Genomic DNA, 17,706 nt, shown 5'->3' with positions numbered 1-17,706 from the left:
GGCCCTTAGTCTACTATCATACATAAAACAATGAACATGAATGTCACTTACTGAATATGCTGGCCTTCCATGTACTTCACCTTTCAATCCGAGAGCTCCTTCCAACTCAACACAAGTATCAATTCAGTTAATAACCCAATTGTGATAGAGAGGCAAAGACCAATTATTGGTTGTATGTCGATGTGGCAAATTCTGTCCGAAAAAATGTATAGTTTGGGTGGACTTTTATTTTGATTCCCGATTCCTGATTTAATCTGACATACAGTACATACCCCTTTCATATAACGTGTAACCATAATATCTAGGGTCTCTGAGCTCATGCACACCACCCATTATTCAAATGAGGCACGTAACAACCTTTGTAAGAATCCAGTTGATGGTGTCATCTCAAGCTGAAACAGAGTGATGCGCTTGGCATGCCACCGATCTAACCTAATTTATTGGAAATTAATCTGTTCTTGTTTTAACATTGTAATGTCATTATGCATGAGGTACCTGTTCACTCCTGAGAGAAAGAGAGAGAGAGATAGACAGAGAGAGAGAGAGAGAGAGAGAGAGAGAGAGAGAGAGAGAGTTTGTGTGTGTGGCCATTTGCAGGTGAAGTGTGTCAGAGAGGTGTGTGTGTGTGTGTGTGTGTGTGTGTGTGTGTGTGCGTGTGTGTGTGTGCGTGTGTGTGGCTTGGGGCTGGCAGCCTGTCATTTGTCTCGGCTGTCTCCAGATGCCATGGCCCTCATCCATTGTGGAACCTGCCTGCAGTCATCCATCGCCCTGCTGCCTCACCTGGACCCATCCATCTCTACCCCATTCTGCACTCTGCACTATGACCATGACTGTGTGTGTGTGTGTGTGTGTGTGTGTGTGTGTGTGTGTGTGTGTGTGTGCATCCATACTTGCGTGATTGAGTGTAAGACCGCAAGTGTAGGAATGGGGCTGGGTGTGAAACTATCTACATACCTCTCTTGTCTCTTAGAATAATAACTTTAACAACATTAAAGTACAACACTGATTGTCAAATTCCAAGCCTAAAGTTCTCAGAGAGAAGGACACTTGTCTGTATAAGGGACACCAGTATCCAAAGCTTGTCAGTTCTGACCTCTCTCCTCTGTGTTGTAAGCAAAACACCATTCAAACCGGAGAATGCCAACTCTCCCCTCGGAATAGAGAGACAGTATCCTTGAAAAGATGGACAAGGAGAAATAGAAAGAGGAGAGAGAGAGAGAGAGAGGGGGGGGGGGGGGTAAAAGAATGGACAGATGGACCCTGGGGCCTATGTAATGAGGCGGAGAGGAGGGCTGTTTGCTCAGACTGGGAGAGCGGGTTTGCACAGGGAAATGACCCTGAGGTGCAGGCTCTGGAGCTGGATAGAACCCCAGGGGAGGTAGGCAGACAAGATTACCAGTCAATGCTTTAAGGCTCACTTATTCTTGTCCAAAGACACACAATCACCATAGCTGTACAACCTGGCCCCCGTTTGATTGGGATAGGGGGAGCGGAGATGGTTGCTGGAGGAGCGACACGTGCGTGCTGAAGAGTGAACACGGTGACGGCAGGCGGCTGCGGCGGCCGTGCGTCACACTGCAGGAACTGTCTCGCTGTGTCCTTTCGCTCCCCGGAACGACTTGAACCGCAGGTTGTTTGAGAGGTCGAGGTTAAAACGAGTCGGCTGACGCCTGTTATGGCAGAGACGTGAGCCTGTTATGGCGGAGACGTGAGCCGTCACAGCAAAGCTCCAGCAAGATGAATGTATCCCTTGTCTCAGTGAGGCTTTTGTTCTATTCTACTCTGCCGTGTTGTGCTGCAGGCTTACTGCACTTGTTGTTGTGTGTAGAGAGAGAGAAAGAGAGAGAGAGAGAGAGAGAGAGAGAGAGAGAGAGAGAGAGAGAGAGAGAGAGAGAGAGAGAGAGAGAGAGATGAAGGGTGAAAGATGAAGAGAGAAAGAGAGAGAGAGAGAGAGAGAGAGAGAGAGAGAGAGAGAGAGAGAGAGAGAAAGAGAGGAGGAGAGGACAAATGAATAAAAACAGTGCATGGTGCCAACATCCTGAAAGCATATTCACTGATTAATCTGCTCATTAGAATGAATCCCACAGCTGATTATGCGATTAATAATCCATTGTGTGGGGGGCTGTCACAGAGAGAACGACATGCGTCTCATCTCCAAGCCAGACATTATTAACCTGTTCTCCACAGGACCCTGGGGAACCTAACAGGCTCGCTGTAATGGAGCACACGTACTGCAGCCTTACCTGTGCTCCTCCCACTGCTAGAGAACCACGTCACACCACACAACAGGCCACCTCTCAGGACCTCTTAGGACCCAGCACTAATCAATGATCTCTCGCTTCGAAAGATACTCAAACAGTGTTCAATTGTTTTAATACTTCCCATTGCACCTGGCAGCTTCCATACTATGTCAGCATTACCATTCAGCAATTAAGTTGTGACCTTGGTATGTTGGCTAGTGTGTGTGTGTGTGTGTGTGTGTGTGTGTGTGTGTGTGTGCGCGTGCATGCGTGCGTGTGTGTGTGAAGGGGAATTCTCGTCCAGGCCCCTGGCCTGATAAACTGACGCCATTCTTTTTGTATGTCATCCTACGGTTGTTGAGTGACATTCGAATGAGTTGGTGTTCATCCTGGTCAGTGGAGAGTCGTTTTCGCCCCCTGCCGGTCTGTATAGCTTTGTTGTCTCCGATGTCTACTGCTTGACCTTGTTCTTACTGTATGAACCGCCGTCTTTGACATTTTAAGGATGGAGGCAACCTTACACTCACTGTATCTCTCTACCAGTAAAGACAGAATTGAACCCATATTTTCTTTTCAACTTTTGGCATGGTCAATAGTTCTTTTTGGATTCAAAATTACTTTTGAGGTACTACTAGCACTGTTTTTGCTATCCAACTAGTCCTATTGCAAGTGGATAGTGATGATCACAGCAGTGGTTTTTAGACTTTTCCATGTCCAATTAGATTAGGTTCAGGTGATCACCTCAAGGAGAATGAGGTGTACCTGTGTTGGAATTCAACAGACACTGGAATGGAATGGCTGTCATATAGAGATGTTACATTTACATTTACATTTTTGGCATTTAGCAGACGCCTTATTCCAAAGCGACTTACAATCAATACATTTGAATACTAAGCATGTGAATCAGCAGTCCACTATTCGTTGCAGGAAGAGTACTCTAGCTCAGGCCCGGGGCCACTGATAGAAGGAAAAACCTTCTCCCTATTATCGCCTTCTATTATTATTATTTTTATTTTTTTATTTATTTTTTTTATTTTTTTTACTGGAGAAACTGAGAAACAGTACAAGGGGGGCAGTAGAAGTTCTTAAGGACACAGTAAAGGGGAAAGCGGGTGTCTTTAGGAGACGTAGTGGTGAGGGTCGGAAGATGTCTCAGGAGGAGCAGTTAAGATGTAACCTGAAGAGATGGGTCTTCAGTCTACGACGGAAGATGGGTAGTGACTCTGCCGTTCTGACAGTCGTGGGGAGCTCATTCCACCAGTGGGGAGCCAGTGTTGTGAAGAGACGTGATCGGGCAGCCCGACTGCTGTGTAGAGGAGGTGGGGCCAGTCGGCCAGCCGAGGTGGAGGAACGGAGTGAGCGGGCAGGGGTTTGGGGGGTTTGTTAGAGATGCTAATTTAAGAAACATTTGGAGTGATCCGTTAATTTTTTCCAGAGCTCTATGTGTCATAAGATACTTGTGAATAATGTATTATCATACAGTAGCTAGCATTAATGAATAATACATGACCATGTTGTTGACAGTTGTTTACAGCAGGGGTTATTTATTTATGTGTATACAAACAGAAACACTACCCCCCTTTTTCAGTAATTCGTGTGCTGTGATGAATTGCTATACAGTTCACATAATTCTGTTTCGCAAAAGGAGAAGATTTAATACTCTCTACTGAACAATGTCATAAATAAGCATTTTATTGGATATAAGCTTAACTAGGTTCTGTTCCGAGCATAGACTAATGGTATCATTTTTTCTTAAGAGCCTTATCAGGCGAACTCCCTCCTCTAACCCTCTACAGAGCAGTATGTATGTGCAACAGGCATATTTGTCTAAGATATTAAAAGTCTCTGCAGAGAGAGCCTGGCTGGGTGACATTTTTGTTTCCTCTAGCCCGTTTCACCCAATCGGCATTCGGGGTGTGAGACAGGACCTGCGTGTTTGCCTTCCCACTGTTTACCCATTCCTTACAGCTCCATCCTGGGATTTCACCACGAAGGCGCTGCTGGCATCACACTATTTGGAATTGACACTGGAGTGTTCAATTAAATGATGCTGAGCAGCGGTACTTGAAAACGTCACGACTGAGGTAAGGTTATGTATTATTTACTTTACTCCATTCTCTGGTGTTCAAAGAGGCATCAGTCACGAAGCTACTACAAGAGCCTGCCTGCCCTCAGAAAGAAAAGAAAAGAGAAAAATGTATTTGGAAAGCTGCCATGTAGACTTTATTTCACTCAAGGATGCTCTTTAGTAATTCACTTGGCTCTTATTAGCTCCTAAATGTTTTAAAAGGCGAGCCTTTACTGGACAGACAGCAAAGGTGCGCTGAGGTAACTCAAAGTCATGCTGCACTGCCTGCAGATTCGTATGGCTGTACTGTAGCAAGATGTTTGATACAAAGCAGTGAAGGACTCTGCTACGGCTTTTGCGATACAGTACGTACAGTATGCCATACAGTACATAGATAGAAGACACAGTGGGGAGGAGGGGAGGTCCTACATGAAAAGGCCACAGGTTTATGACTGAGTGAGAGAGAAAAATGACTGATCTATATTTCAGCACACATCCAGCAACCAAAGGGGAGGCGAGGCCCATCTTCTCAAATATGCTCTCTTAACACCCTGTATCCTTAGGCTGGAGATCCCTTTCAACAACACAAAGGCTCAGTGGGAGAGTGAGGAGTTAAAGAAGCAAGGCCTTACCTTGGCGATCTGGACACACCAGTTGAGCAGCAGCTGGGAGCCGATGTTGTCCTTGTGCTCGTGGACGTAGTCGAGCAGGCAGCCGTGGGGCATTAGCTGGGTGACCAGCTGGATGGTGGGGCTCAGGCAGACGCCCAGCAGACGCACCAGGTGGGGATGCTCCATGCTGGCCATGATCAGGGCCTCCTGGGGGAGACACACACTGACTCAGGCCCTGGGGGAACCATATATACAGTCATGTTCACGCTACACAGCAGGAGCAGGCCAAATGGGTTCAGGGGAATGGACCTATCGCTAAGCCACGCCCCCTTTGAAAACTCGAACAAACAAACAACGCTTCACTGACAGTGACTGACTGACCGACCATGACTGAATGACATTCAATGACTTACAGTACAATGGCGGGAGTTGGCAAATTTCTTTTTTCTGATTTACCACAGCAAGTAATAGACATGTTTTTTAAAGATTATAAGAACATGGGGTAGTGGTCGTCTAGTGGATAGTGAGTTGGACTTGTGATCAGAAGGTTGTGAGTTCAAATCCCGCCTGAAACCACACCACTACTAGTGTGCCCTTGAATAAGGCACTTAGCCCTCAGTTACTCCAGGGGGTATGTCCCTGTAATTTATAATTGTAAGTTGCTTTGGATTAAAAGCGTCTGCTAAATGTCAAAATTATTATTATTATTATTATTATTATTATTATTATGTTGTCTACAAGCTTTTCACCATCAGATATTAGCGAGTTGTTTGTCCGAGTTTTTTGCCTGTAGTGACTTTTGCTGTGATATGATTGGATAATTTCTATTTCGGGGCGTGGCTTAGCGATAGGTCCATAGTAACAGTAAAGGTAGAAGCTGTGTTTGGGTTTAGCCCCTTATCAAGCACGTATTGATCTATCCATCTATCCTTATCCTTATCAAGCATTTATTGATCTATCTATCTATCCTTATCCTTATCAAGCAATTATTGTCTCGGTTTAACCATAATCTCTTGTCTCTAACGGTAACTCAGCCAGGACATCCTCTTATCATGACACAGGGTGGTGGCGGTGTGTTGGTGTGTGAGATAGGAGGCTGGCAGGTACAGGTACCGAGGTATATAGCCCCTCTGAACACAGAGAGCTGGATCTATAAGCACTGCTTCATGGAGCCTTGCATAATCCAATCCTTAGATATCATCTGACCTATCTATCGATGCTAATCTAAAATCAGGCACGTATAGTCAGATAGAGAAGGGCCCTTTCTCTTCTTGTGTGGCTGAGCCTCAGCTCCACTGTAAATCTGCCTGGCAAAGAAGTTCATCTATCAGCCTGGCTGAGTCCTAAAATATCTCCTCAGTGTGTGTGAGGCAGAGCTGCAGGGCACTCTAGAGGCCATCCGCCTGGCTATAACTCTGGAAGACAAGGCTCAGAGTAGACTCCGTGCCCCACCGTGCTGTCTCTATTCGTGGGGCTGGGACTAAAGGTCCTGCCGATAGGCGTACGGTAAAATGAGTACTCTGAGTACACACACAGAGTTTTGATTCACACTAACACATACTGCACACACACACACACACACACACACACAGCCATTTTGATTTATTCATTGTGTGGTATGGAATTAATGAGTATTATTGTGATCATGTATGTCGATATCATATTGAAGACTTGTAGTTGATATCTGACTGAATATTGAGAGAGATTTAAATTCACTTGTTTTTTGTTTTGTGTTGTTAGGTTGTATACCTGTACTTATCACAATGTTTTTATCATATTTTTGTATGTGCATTTGTTATGTGTTGGGACCCCAGGAAGAGTAGTCTCACCTTGGTGTACACTAATGGGGATCCACAATAAACAATCCAAACAATCCCCACACACACTGTGGTAACCCCCGGGTACAACCTGATAATGCCGAGCTTCAGCACCACGGACAGCGGCCATTCCTCAGACGGGGCAGGGTGATCGCGGACAGGTACTATACCTACGCACAGCTGCCCCGCATTACAATAGCAGGCGGATAACCGTGGGAAACGAAGCGCGGGCTCGTTACCCCAACTCGGTGCACCTGTGGCTCCTCCAAGGGAGATAACAAGGAGAGGAGCCGGCATCGAGGGGGAGAGCAGTGGACTGAGCGGCTCGTATCGGAAGGGTGAGAGCCGGTTTCTGGCAGCGCAATTCAAAGTCAAGTAATGCTAATGTGTACCGTATGGCGGTCTCTGGTGGAATGAGCTTCCCACAGCTGTCAGAACTGCAGAGTCACTCCCCATCTTCCGTCTGGGAGACTGAAGACCCATCTCTTCAGGCAACACCTTAACTGCTCCTCCTGAGACATCTACTACCCCAACTTTCTTCTTCTAGCACTACGACTGCCAATGGCCGCTGGCCTGAGCTAGATTACTTTTCCTGCTACGACTGGTGGATTGATGATTCACATCAAATGTATTGATTGTAAGTCGCTTTGGAATCAGGCAGATGCCTGACGACCTTTTACATTTACATGTACATTTTACATTTACATTTACATTTTTGGCTAAATGCCAAAAATTGAAATGTAAAAAAATAAATTATGTGTACCTTCTGTCGCCAGAGCGGACCCCGGGCATAACCCATAGAGAAAGGGAAAGAGACTCCGGTCGTGCCCAGAGCGGAGCCTGAGCACCCTCCGACCAGCGCCCACAGAACCACCCCTGGCAGCCTTCCTACCCTGCATGCCTCCAAAGAGCCAGAGCCCTAAGTTGGATTATATCCCCTGGACACCCGAAGTACCAGACCGAGTTGGACTGTGTTAAACTATCCTTTCATTAAATACGCCCGGTGAGGCTGAACTGAACTCTGCTGTCTCCGCTGTCTGTGTCGCTCTCTGCCTTGTGGGCTCAGTTTACCCGGTTTTACTCAGTGGTTACTGAGACACACACACACACACACACACACACACACACACACACACTATGCATGCACCGCAGCATACAATAAGACATTTATACTGCAGCTCTGAAACATAAATGACAGTCTTGTCTAAAATGATGCAACTGCTAAGAAATGCTATGTATGTTAGATGTTTGCATATATGTTAACCATAGCTGTGGTGCATTGAGGCATGTGTGTTCGCATGAGTGTGTATGTGTATGCACATTCCTGATACCATCCAGATAGAAACACAATAATTGAACAAAACAAAACAAAAAGGAGGTACACCATTTCCATAAACAATGGAGATACCAACCAATATAGCAATGTAATTTCCAAGGTTGGACCACGCGTTTTTATATTGCAGTAATAAAAAAAAGCCCAGACAGTGCATTGGCCTTAAGCAGTGTTCACTATGTGAGCATGCTGCAAAGATAAAAATAACAAAGACCAAGGTTATTTTTTTTCATTTGTAAAAGGTTTATTGAAAAATGTGTGTGTGTGGGGGGGTGGGGGTGGGGGGTAGGTTTAAGGTTAGGTTTGGGGGTTATTGTATCGTATTGTGTCTGTGTGCCTGTATTGTGTATTCCCTGGTGAAGATGATGTAGAAAAGAATACAAATGTTTGGGCTTCGGCCTGCCATCCTGGAGCTCATCATCCGGGGCCTAACTCTAGCATGGCAGTTGGACACCCAATATGGGTCAGATGAGAGCTTGCCCCCTGGCAGAGGCTGGAAAGGGTCTTCAGGTGGTGGCGGTGGAGGAAGGGTGGCGAAAAACTGGTTGATGATCACTCATCCAAAAACAATCCCTAGGCCCTCAACACATGCAGATTTGACAGATTTGTCTCCAATCCTCTCAGAGCTGCACAAGAGACGCAAACACTAAGGGCCGGTTTCAGAGACAAGGCTTAAGCCTAGTCCTGGACTAAATCACACTTTCAATGTAAAATCTCCATTGAAGATGTTTTTTAGTCTAGGATTAGGCTTAAGCCTTGTCTGTGAAACCGGCCCTATGGGTTATTTCTGAATGTGGATCTGGATTAGGATTAGGATTAGGGTTAGGGTCTCTGGTCGGTTCCTCGTGACACCCCGTCTACATCCTTCGCCTCCTGGGGTCAATGGCTTGGCAGATGCTTCCGGTACACGACTTCCTGGTCCTATTGAGACTCTGCTGACTATTGTCCTTGACCACTGGAGCCACTGGCAGGAAGACATTGTTTCCCAGTTGTGGTCCCGCAGTCCAGTCCATGAAGGAGTCATCATTGTTTTGTCCTTGTCCTTGGCTGAAGGTAGGCTGGAAGGAAACAGCCATTGGCACTGGAGCCACTGGCAGGAAGACATTGTTGCCCAGTTGAGTTCCTGCAGTCCAGTCCATGAAGGAGTCATCATTGTTTTGTCCTTGTCGAAAAGTAGAAAATACTCCTATCATGTTTTGTTTGATTTGTTTCTTTTTTTTATGCTTTCTTTCTTCACTGGCAATCAGCAAACAGTGGGCTGGCTGCTGTGCTTGATTGCTATTGTGACATCATCATCAGCACATGTCACTGTAGGCTATATGGAATCTGTAGCAGTACTGTACTACATTTCCCTACATGCTTTGTAAATCTAAATATATTATATTGGTTGTCTGAGTGAAGTTTTATTAAATAGGAATAACTCAGTGTCCTGACGATTTGTTTTTACGCACACACACACAAACACACTCACACACACACACACACACACACACACAAACACACACACCAATACCCACACACATATACGGAAACACACAGGCGCACGCTCACCCACACACAACAAAATAACATGCCGCTGACAGTTGCTTTAATGAGTATTCATCCTCCTGCTAGGCATTAGCTGCAGGAGTAAACAGAGCGCTTGCTCGTTGGCCAAACATCTCCAGGGGCCATCTCTCCACGTCCAATCTGACAGCACGTGCTGCCGCGTTTTGATTGCTGTTTAAATGAAGGAGCCGTGTGGGGCCGCCTCCTTTTTCCTAAATCCTCCATGTTAGGGGCGGAAATGGAGGGAGGGGGCTGAAACAAAAGGCTTTGTAGCCTGGCTGTGAATCCTGTGTCTCCAGCCATCTCCCAGCCCTGCTCAGCCCCCTCCCTGTTGAGCCCTCTCCATCAGTCAAAGACAACTGAAGGTCTTCCTTCCCCATGCTCGTCCTCCAGCTGACAGGGCCATATCCCAGCAGCCCCGGCGGCACAGACTGGCTGCCACAGGCTCCTGGCACGGTGAGGGGAGGAGAGCTCATTAGCGCAGCGCTCAGCTGCTGATGCTCGGTGGGAAACACCCGCCCCGCCACTGGCTCACCCCGGGGGATATCACTTATACCACCAACTAGGAAACATGTGGAGTCTACACATACACATACGCACACACACACACACACACGCCACACACACGCACACCCACAGCAGGCACACACACACACACACTGGAACACAAGCACTGTACTTGCTCACAGAAGAATACTCTCTCTGTTTCTCTCTCCTTCTCTCTCACACACACATGCAGGCACGCAGGCCTATACACACACACTCACACACACACACACGCACACACACACACACACACAATACACACAGCACACACAGCACATGCCGACGACACATGCACATGATGTACACACACATCAAAGGGAAATTGACTTGTAAACACACCGAAACACAAACGCTGCCTCTCAAATCGACTGTAAAATCGTGACCTGCAAACGGGGGTTGCTAAGGGGAATTTCACAGCTGTTGCATCACCTCAGTAGTAGATAAGATAATTAGAGATTTTTTTGAACATACATTTTTTCCTTTTGAAATAATTGAGCAATGAATGTTTCATGAACGGGGATTGTCAACCGCCGTGGCGTGCTGTGCGGTGGGGGGGACTGTGCTTCCCTGACGGCCTGTCGCGTGTCTGTGTGTGTAGGGCTCTCTCCGGGGCCGGTGCAACACTCACATCCATGAACTCCACGTTAGCCTTGGGTCCTGTGGTCTCGTTCAGGATCTTGATGGCCACGGGGATCTTGACGGTCTCCCCCTCTGGAACCCAGATACCCTGAGGGACAGAGGAGGGGTGAGTAACACCATGTGACTCATACACCCATGGCCTTGACACCTACCGTGGTCTGTACACACACACTGATTGCTGGTTGAGAGAGAAGCCCTGTCTGCTTTCATCCTTGATTCCGGCTCTTGCGGTCACAGCCGGCCTGACCTAGATCAGCATGTGCTCTTATCTTGGCATTGGCATTTGGAATTACTCTCTCTCTCTCCCTCTTGCTCCCTCCCTCTCTCTCCCTGTCCCTCCCTCCCTCTCTCTCTCTCTATCGTCCTCAATGACATCCATTGTCATTACGGCCAGGGAGCCAGGTAAAAAGAAAAGTGGTGTGTGTGTGTCTGTGTGTGTGTGTGTGTGTGTGTCCATGTGTATGCGTGCGTGGGTGAGTCGACCGTATGTACCTTGTAGACGGTGCCGAAGGCTCCAGAGCCCAGGATCTTGACCCTCTTGAGTTCGGTCTCTTTGAGGATGCGCAGCTGGGCCTGGTTGGGGGCTGTTCCACTGGGTGTCAGAGGCTCCACCAGCTGGAGACGGGAACAATCAGTCAACCCGTTCACACCACTCGCCAATACATCACAGTAGCCACTTGTTAAAGCCATGAATCAATCACCAAATCGATCAAACAATCAATCCATCCATCAACCAACCACCCAATGAATTGACCAATAAATCAGTCTAGGAGCCAGCCACATCCGCCAAGCATGCACTTGTATCTCTCTGGCATGAAGTGGGACGGAAACCAAAGTGAGAAATTGATCAGGAGATGGGGAGGAGAAAAGGAGAGAGATGGATGAAGAGAGGGGGTGGATAATAGAGGTAGTTGAAGAGGAGTGCAGGTCCTTGTTGTTTCATTATCGCTGGAGTGGAAGAGAATGCACTGAGAAAGAGGCAGAGAGGGCGAGGGAGAGGAAAGTGGGAGGGTGAGAGAGAGAGAGAGAGAGAGAGAGAGAGAGAGAGAGAGAGAGAGAGAGAGAGAGAGAGAGAAGAAAGGGTGGGAGGCTGAAAGTGCAAAAGAGAAAGATAGAGGAAGGGGGGAGGGAGGGAGGGAGAGAGAAAGAAAGACATAATTAACATGAGAAAAGGAAAGGCAGGTAAAGAAGGGTGAGAGAGAGAGCGAGAGGAAGGAAGAGAGAGGGAGGATGTGCGAAAGAGAGGGGGAGTAAATCAGCCCTCCTCTCGTCCCCGGCTCCGTTCCCCAGCTCATCACAGCCGTCTGATTAAAAAACAATAGCTGTTCTTCATTGAAATGGAATTTTCAATCAGCCTCTGAGGACGGAGGGAAGGAGAGAGGGAGGGGAGGGGAGGAGAGGGCCACACAAACAGACACCGCTATGTTGCTCCAGTCTGCAGGGAGCTGTCAGCTAGCTGTGGTGCTGAAACTGTGGGAGCAGGGGAGAGGGAGCTGTTCACTGACCCACTCTAAACTGTGGTGCTGAAACAGCTGGGATGTCCTTCAATGTTACCACAAAGAACTCTGCAGAGTCAGAGTGAGTGTGTGCGTGTGCGTGTGCGTGTGTGTGTGTATCTGCATTGAGATTGCAGATGAGGGACAGAGCAGTAATGGAACATAACTTGAAAACAGTGACAGTCTTTTCATTACGGCACTTACCAGCAAGGAGAGGCTGCTGCACCATCATTTCAGGGCTGTGCATGAAAGACAGGCATGGCAGGGACCCTACTCCTGTACCTCGACCTCTCTTCCAAAATGTGGCACTGAGAGCTTTAAAATTACCACCTGAATTCGGCCTCCTCTCACAGAGAACGCACTCTCCTGTACAGCAGAGCCTGGTAAGTGCCGGCCACTACCAGCGCTCACCGCACCTACCTCCCAGATAATGAGTGGGGCGGAACAGAGAACCGGAGCTACAGTACCGTACGTTGCAAGAGACTCTCTTCTGAATCGCTGTACCACCCCCGCCTAGCCCAGGGTAGAGGAGATTCAGCTGAAAAGTCACTGAAGCACCACCTCTGTTCTCCAACTCCCCGAGGAGAGACGAAAGTGCATCTTTTTTTCCGTGTGAAGATCGGTGAAACTTGCCACAGGGAGTCATTCATGTAGTAGGTGCACTACACAATGATGTGCATTTGAGAGCAGCTCTCTCATGAGATACATGAACAATGACCATGTCCACATGGATATCAAATACTGATTCTCAATAATGAGATGAGAGCCAAAGAGCCAAAGTTTCTCAGAGGCGGGACGAGACGCTCTATCCATTTCTGATCAGATGAGATGGAACACGGGATGTTTTAATAGGGCACCAACGCAGACGGCAGCACGTCTCTGGTAGAGCACACGGAAGAAGCAGGCTGTCTACTTCAATGGAGACGGATGTCTGTGTTCTGGACCGGGTCGGGCTCTCTTCTCATGCTGTATGGGGGAATAAAGGAATCTGCACCCAGATGAGATGAGTGTGCCTGGGGTGAAAGCTGTCTGTTTCACCTGATGGTCGACGTGTAAATTAGCCCCCAAAAAAGGGACATTTGACAGGGGACCATCTCTACAACGACAACGAGGGTTGCTACTGCTCCAATGTCAGGGAGCGTTGTTCTGCGGTAAAGTGTTCAGTATTTTTCGGGGGAGGTTCTTTTCATTCTTCGCCCGCTGTAAACATGCGCTGTACACTGAGCAGTGTAGGGTGGGGATGGCTAGAGGGCAGATCTCTTGATCTGATCAGACATTCTGTTGAATGCAGGTGCTGCAGGGTTCAATGTTGCTCTAGCCAAGCAAAACAGATCGTGTTGCAGTAGTGAGAGGTTGGCAAGTGTTGTTTATCACTCCCACTTTTTGGGGAGTTATCGTACATTGGCACAGTTTGGAATTAGAACAGTCCAACGAGGAATGTTGGACCTGCTTTGCAGTACTGCTGAACAAACCGACGCCAACGTAGAGTCATACACAGCATACAAATATGCTCATGAAGCACATCCAGTACAAAAACACAATCATTATTTAATTTTTACTGCATAACAAAGAACCTGGAGAACAGGCCCAATGGGAGGGAGGATATGAGTTGAAGCTAGACCGACTCTTTCACACTATTCCCTAACCTCGCTCTGTGTTTTTCCAGCCTCAGGCCTCAGCCCCCAGAGGGTCCTACACACATCACAGAGGATATTCACATATAAGCCTACATGATTTCGCAGCTCCTCACAGGGCAGTAAAGTCCCCCACTAGCCTATAAGGCTCTACAGTAGACAATGAGGAACACGGTCACCTCAAACCTACCCAACATTTGATCTCAATCTGCATAATGGAGGCTATGGTAGCTATGGCAGCTTTTCGGTATGCTTTCGGCTGCAGCAAAGCGCCCCAAAAAAAGTCTAACGAAGAGGAAGAAAGAAAAGGACAGACACATGTTTTTCTCTGACCCTTCAAAGCCCAACGAGCCAGCCTCTATTACCGGAAGCAACTTGCAAAACCAAAGATACAGTCTGCTTAGTGTAACCCTAGTGTAATCTATCCATTTAATCCTTCCCTGGACATGCATACAATCCCCATCCTAGGCTAGTCCTTACCTCAGTCTCCAGGAAGCGCCGCAGAGCTCTCTTCTTCTTGATGCTCTTTCGGCGGACTGACACAGCGACGGTCAGGGCCACGATGACCACCACAAAGAGTCCTCCTATCACCCCGGCCGCAATCAGTGGGGTTCTGTGGAGGAGGGGGGTGGGGGGGGGGGTGGTGGTGGGAGAGAGAAGTGAAGGTCACACATGGTCCCAGTGGCCCCAGTGGTGACGAAATAGGCAGAAGAAGAAGAAAAAAAAAACGTAACTGTCATGTAGCTTTCAGGCCATATACTGTATATATATATCGATTGGGAACAGATCAAAGACAGTGAATGAAAGGACAGTCACAACAGATGTACAACATGTAGGCCGTAACTGCTATCATCAGGAGTCAGACCCTTCCATAAACTCTCAGTCTGCCTGCGCTGCGGACTGTACTGTAGACGATGAGCAGGGAGAAATGGCTTCTGAGTGAATATCCCTTTTTCTCTGGCTTAATAAAAGGGCTAATTTGGCTGCGGCTGAGCAGGTACACTCCAGCTCTGTTTTAAATCAGCTGGAAAGCTATTAGGCTGGCCCATACATCACAGAGAAGAGCAGGTCCCATTAAATGTTATCACACTCAACTCGCTTCATCTGGAAACGTGTGAAACAACTCCAAACCCTTCAGTCGTCATCCACCGCCGAGTGCAGGGTAGAGCTTTAGAAAGGGCCGACACTTTTTTTTAGAGGAACGCAGGCCATTTTCATTACAGTCATTTTTAGATACTATAATAATGTCTATAAGAGTCCAAAATGGCTTTCATGATGTTGTGCCAAAAGTAAAAAGGAGAGGAGAGGAGAGTGTTGTGGACCTCCTCTGTCTGTCCACTTCCATGGACTGCAAGACTACAGTACCTGTGGCCTCTGTGACGATATCATAGACTACTAAATGGATCATTCAGTCCACATATAAGAACATATTAAGACCAAATTAAATACCAAATGTAGTGTGTCTGTGTGTGTGTGTGTGTGTGTGTGTGTGTGTGTGTGTGTGTGTGTGCGTGCATGTGTGTGTGTGTGTGTGTGTGTGTGACAAGGCCGATAAACTTCAGTATATCTCAGAGCAGCATTGTATTCTCTGAACTCAAACAGCTTGAAGATATCTTCTATTCAGTTAAACCTTTCCCTATCTTAAACAAGTTCAAAATCAACTTAAGCCATTCTTGGCATGCCCTACTGCAGTACTCTAAACAGGTTCAGATGGTGCTCCTGGGGCTGGCATCTGAAGATGGCGTGGACCGAAATGCTTTGAACAGATTACGAAGCCCGCAGAGAGTTTTAAGTCCGCCGATGTTCTTTCTGACAACAAGCTATTTGAGATCTGATAATCCCACACAATACTATCTGTATAGTCCCTGTGCTTATCCGTGGTGTCCCTGCTCCGGTCTGCTGTGTACAGGGCTTTTTCCAGGCCTTTATCTCTTCCGTGCTTCTCTTCACCTCGGAGTGCTATCTCCCTCACCATCTGCTCACCCCGCCAGTCTCCACTCACAGTCTGGGATAGTGTGCATAGATCAATGGACACCCAGACTCCAGTGGCGAGCCTGAGCTACACAGGCTGTGAATTAGCAGCCATTACCGCCTCTCCTGCCCTGCTCTTTTAAACAGCGTCATTCAGGCATGTACACACAGTGTATTGTCTCCATGTCTTTGTATAAGGGGTTGTGTCAATATGGCAACTCTGTTATTTGTGGACATCGTCCTGGAAGGGCCCTGGGCCATTAGTCCTGTACGAAAGCTGTGTTTCTGTTGCTGACTCTAATGTTTGTATCAGTGTTGCTTCACGCCACACACTCACCCCCCCCCCCCCCCCCCCCCCCCCCCCCCCCCCCCCCCCCCGCCAACCCCCGCTCCCGTCTCTCATGAAATCGTAAATCCATTTGCTCGGGAACGGTTACTGGCGTTTTGTTCCTTTTCTCCTGCGAGAACTAAGGCGAACTGCTATCAATTTATCAAGAGCAGAGTGAAGTGCACACACACACACACACACACACACACACACACAGACACACACACCTGTGAATGTGGTGTGTGTGTGTTTGTGTGTGTGTGTGCTTTCCTCTGCTCATGATAAATTGATAGCAGTTCGCCTTTGTGTGCGTGCGTGCGTGTGCGTGTGTGTGAGAACAGCAAATAATTCAACAAAAATGTTGTTGGGAGATACATACCGGTCCATCCAGCCAATGCAGTCCTGAAGCCTGGGTCCAATACACCTAAATGAAGGAAAGCAAAACACATACTACTGCTCGGTGGCCATTGGATAAGCAACTGGACATTTTCACAATAACCACTTGCCAGGGCCCAGTATCATTTTGTATTCTGTAATTAATCCCCTTTTTTGCTATCCAGGACCAGATCGATTTGGCTGATTTTGTGCCAGTATTTCAAAAACATTATCGGATCACTGTGATCCAGATAACACAAGATCAACATCACAGAACCTGGATTTGATTTTCAGTTCTTTTGTTCAAGCCTCTATCTTGCCATCTACTGGGCGAGGGAATGTTGCAACACGATATGAGTGAACTACATGAAGGTAACACAAACCAAAAAAGACGGGTTGCATGTCACTTGTAAGTAAATGTATTCACTTATCTGCATAACTCAGAATATAACATATGGACAAAATTCAACATCTCACTGGAGAACTCACACTTACATTAAATACTATTGCTAACCTGTATTTAACATGTATAACATCTCCACCTTATATTATTACTGCATTGGTTAGAGTGACTTTCACCTTCAAAATCCACCCTGAATCCACCATTCCAGAGGGATTAAAATGATTCCGATTTCCGGCATCAAAGCTATCTTAATCCCTACCTTTGAGTTTTTAAATAATTATGCAACTATGATTGAATCTGATCTGATTGCCGAAATATGACCAGAAAATGTTTTGATCGAGTAGATACAGGTCACTCAGTCTATCAATCAATCAACCCAGTGGACATTGGTCCCTTATCTCTGTCTCATATCTGATTCTCCTGGTCCCTTTGCCTCGTCATATCTGATTCTCCCAGTTACTATGATTCTCCCTGTTATCCCATATCCCTTATATTTGATTCTCGCACACCCTTAACTATCTCTTATTTGTTTCTCTCAGTCCCTCTGTTTGGTTGTGTGTCAGTTCATCACCCACATCAAGAGGACCGATGGTGACAATCACGGCCTATCAGCCCAGTGGTGACAGTCACGGCAAGATGTGAAGGGACACCACTTGCATGGTGGGGGCACTTCGATATGGGGGAAGGAGAGCAATAG

General features: G+C 47.1%; 1 protein-coding gene across 1 annotated transcript in view; it reads right to left on the bottom strand.

Annotated features, from left to right (window-relative positions):
• The window catches only part of erbb4b (erb-b2 receptor tyrosine kinase 4b), a gene marked incomplete at both ends in the record, with an annotated part of 209,701 nt that overhangs the window by 20,444 nt on the left and 171,551 nt on the right, over positions 1 to 17,706 (bottom strand). Inside the window, 5 exons of the mRNA XM_080535447.1 lie at positions 4,941 to 5,126; positions 10,792 to 10,890; positions 11,295 to 11,417; positions 14,413 to 14,545; positions 16,611 to 16,655. Of these exons, the coding sequence (XP_080391573.1) occupies positions 4,941 to 5,126; positions 10,792 to 10,890; positions 11,295 to 11,417; positions 14,413 to 14,545; positions 16,611 to 16,655 (586 nt within the window). The remainder of the gene's footprint in view (positions 1 to 4,940; positions 5,127 to 10,791; positions 10,891 to 11,294; positions 11,418 to 14,412; positions 14,546 to 16,610; positions 16,656 to 17,706) is intronic.

Source organism: Nansenia antarctica (genome assembly GCF_963989245.1).
Source record: "Nansenia antarctica genome assembly, chromosome: 7".
NCBI lineage: Eukaryota > Metazoa > Chordata > Actinopteri > Argentiniformes > Microstomatidae > Nansenia > Nansenia antarctica.
This window is presented reverse-complemented; position numbering and strand designations above follow the sequence as displayed.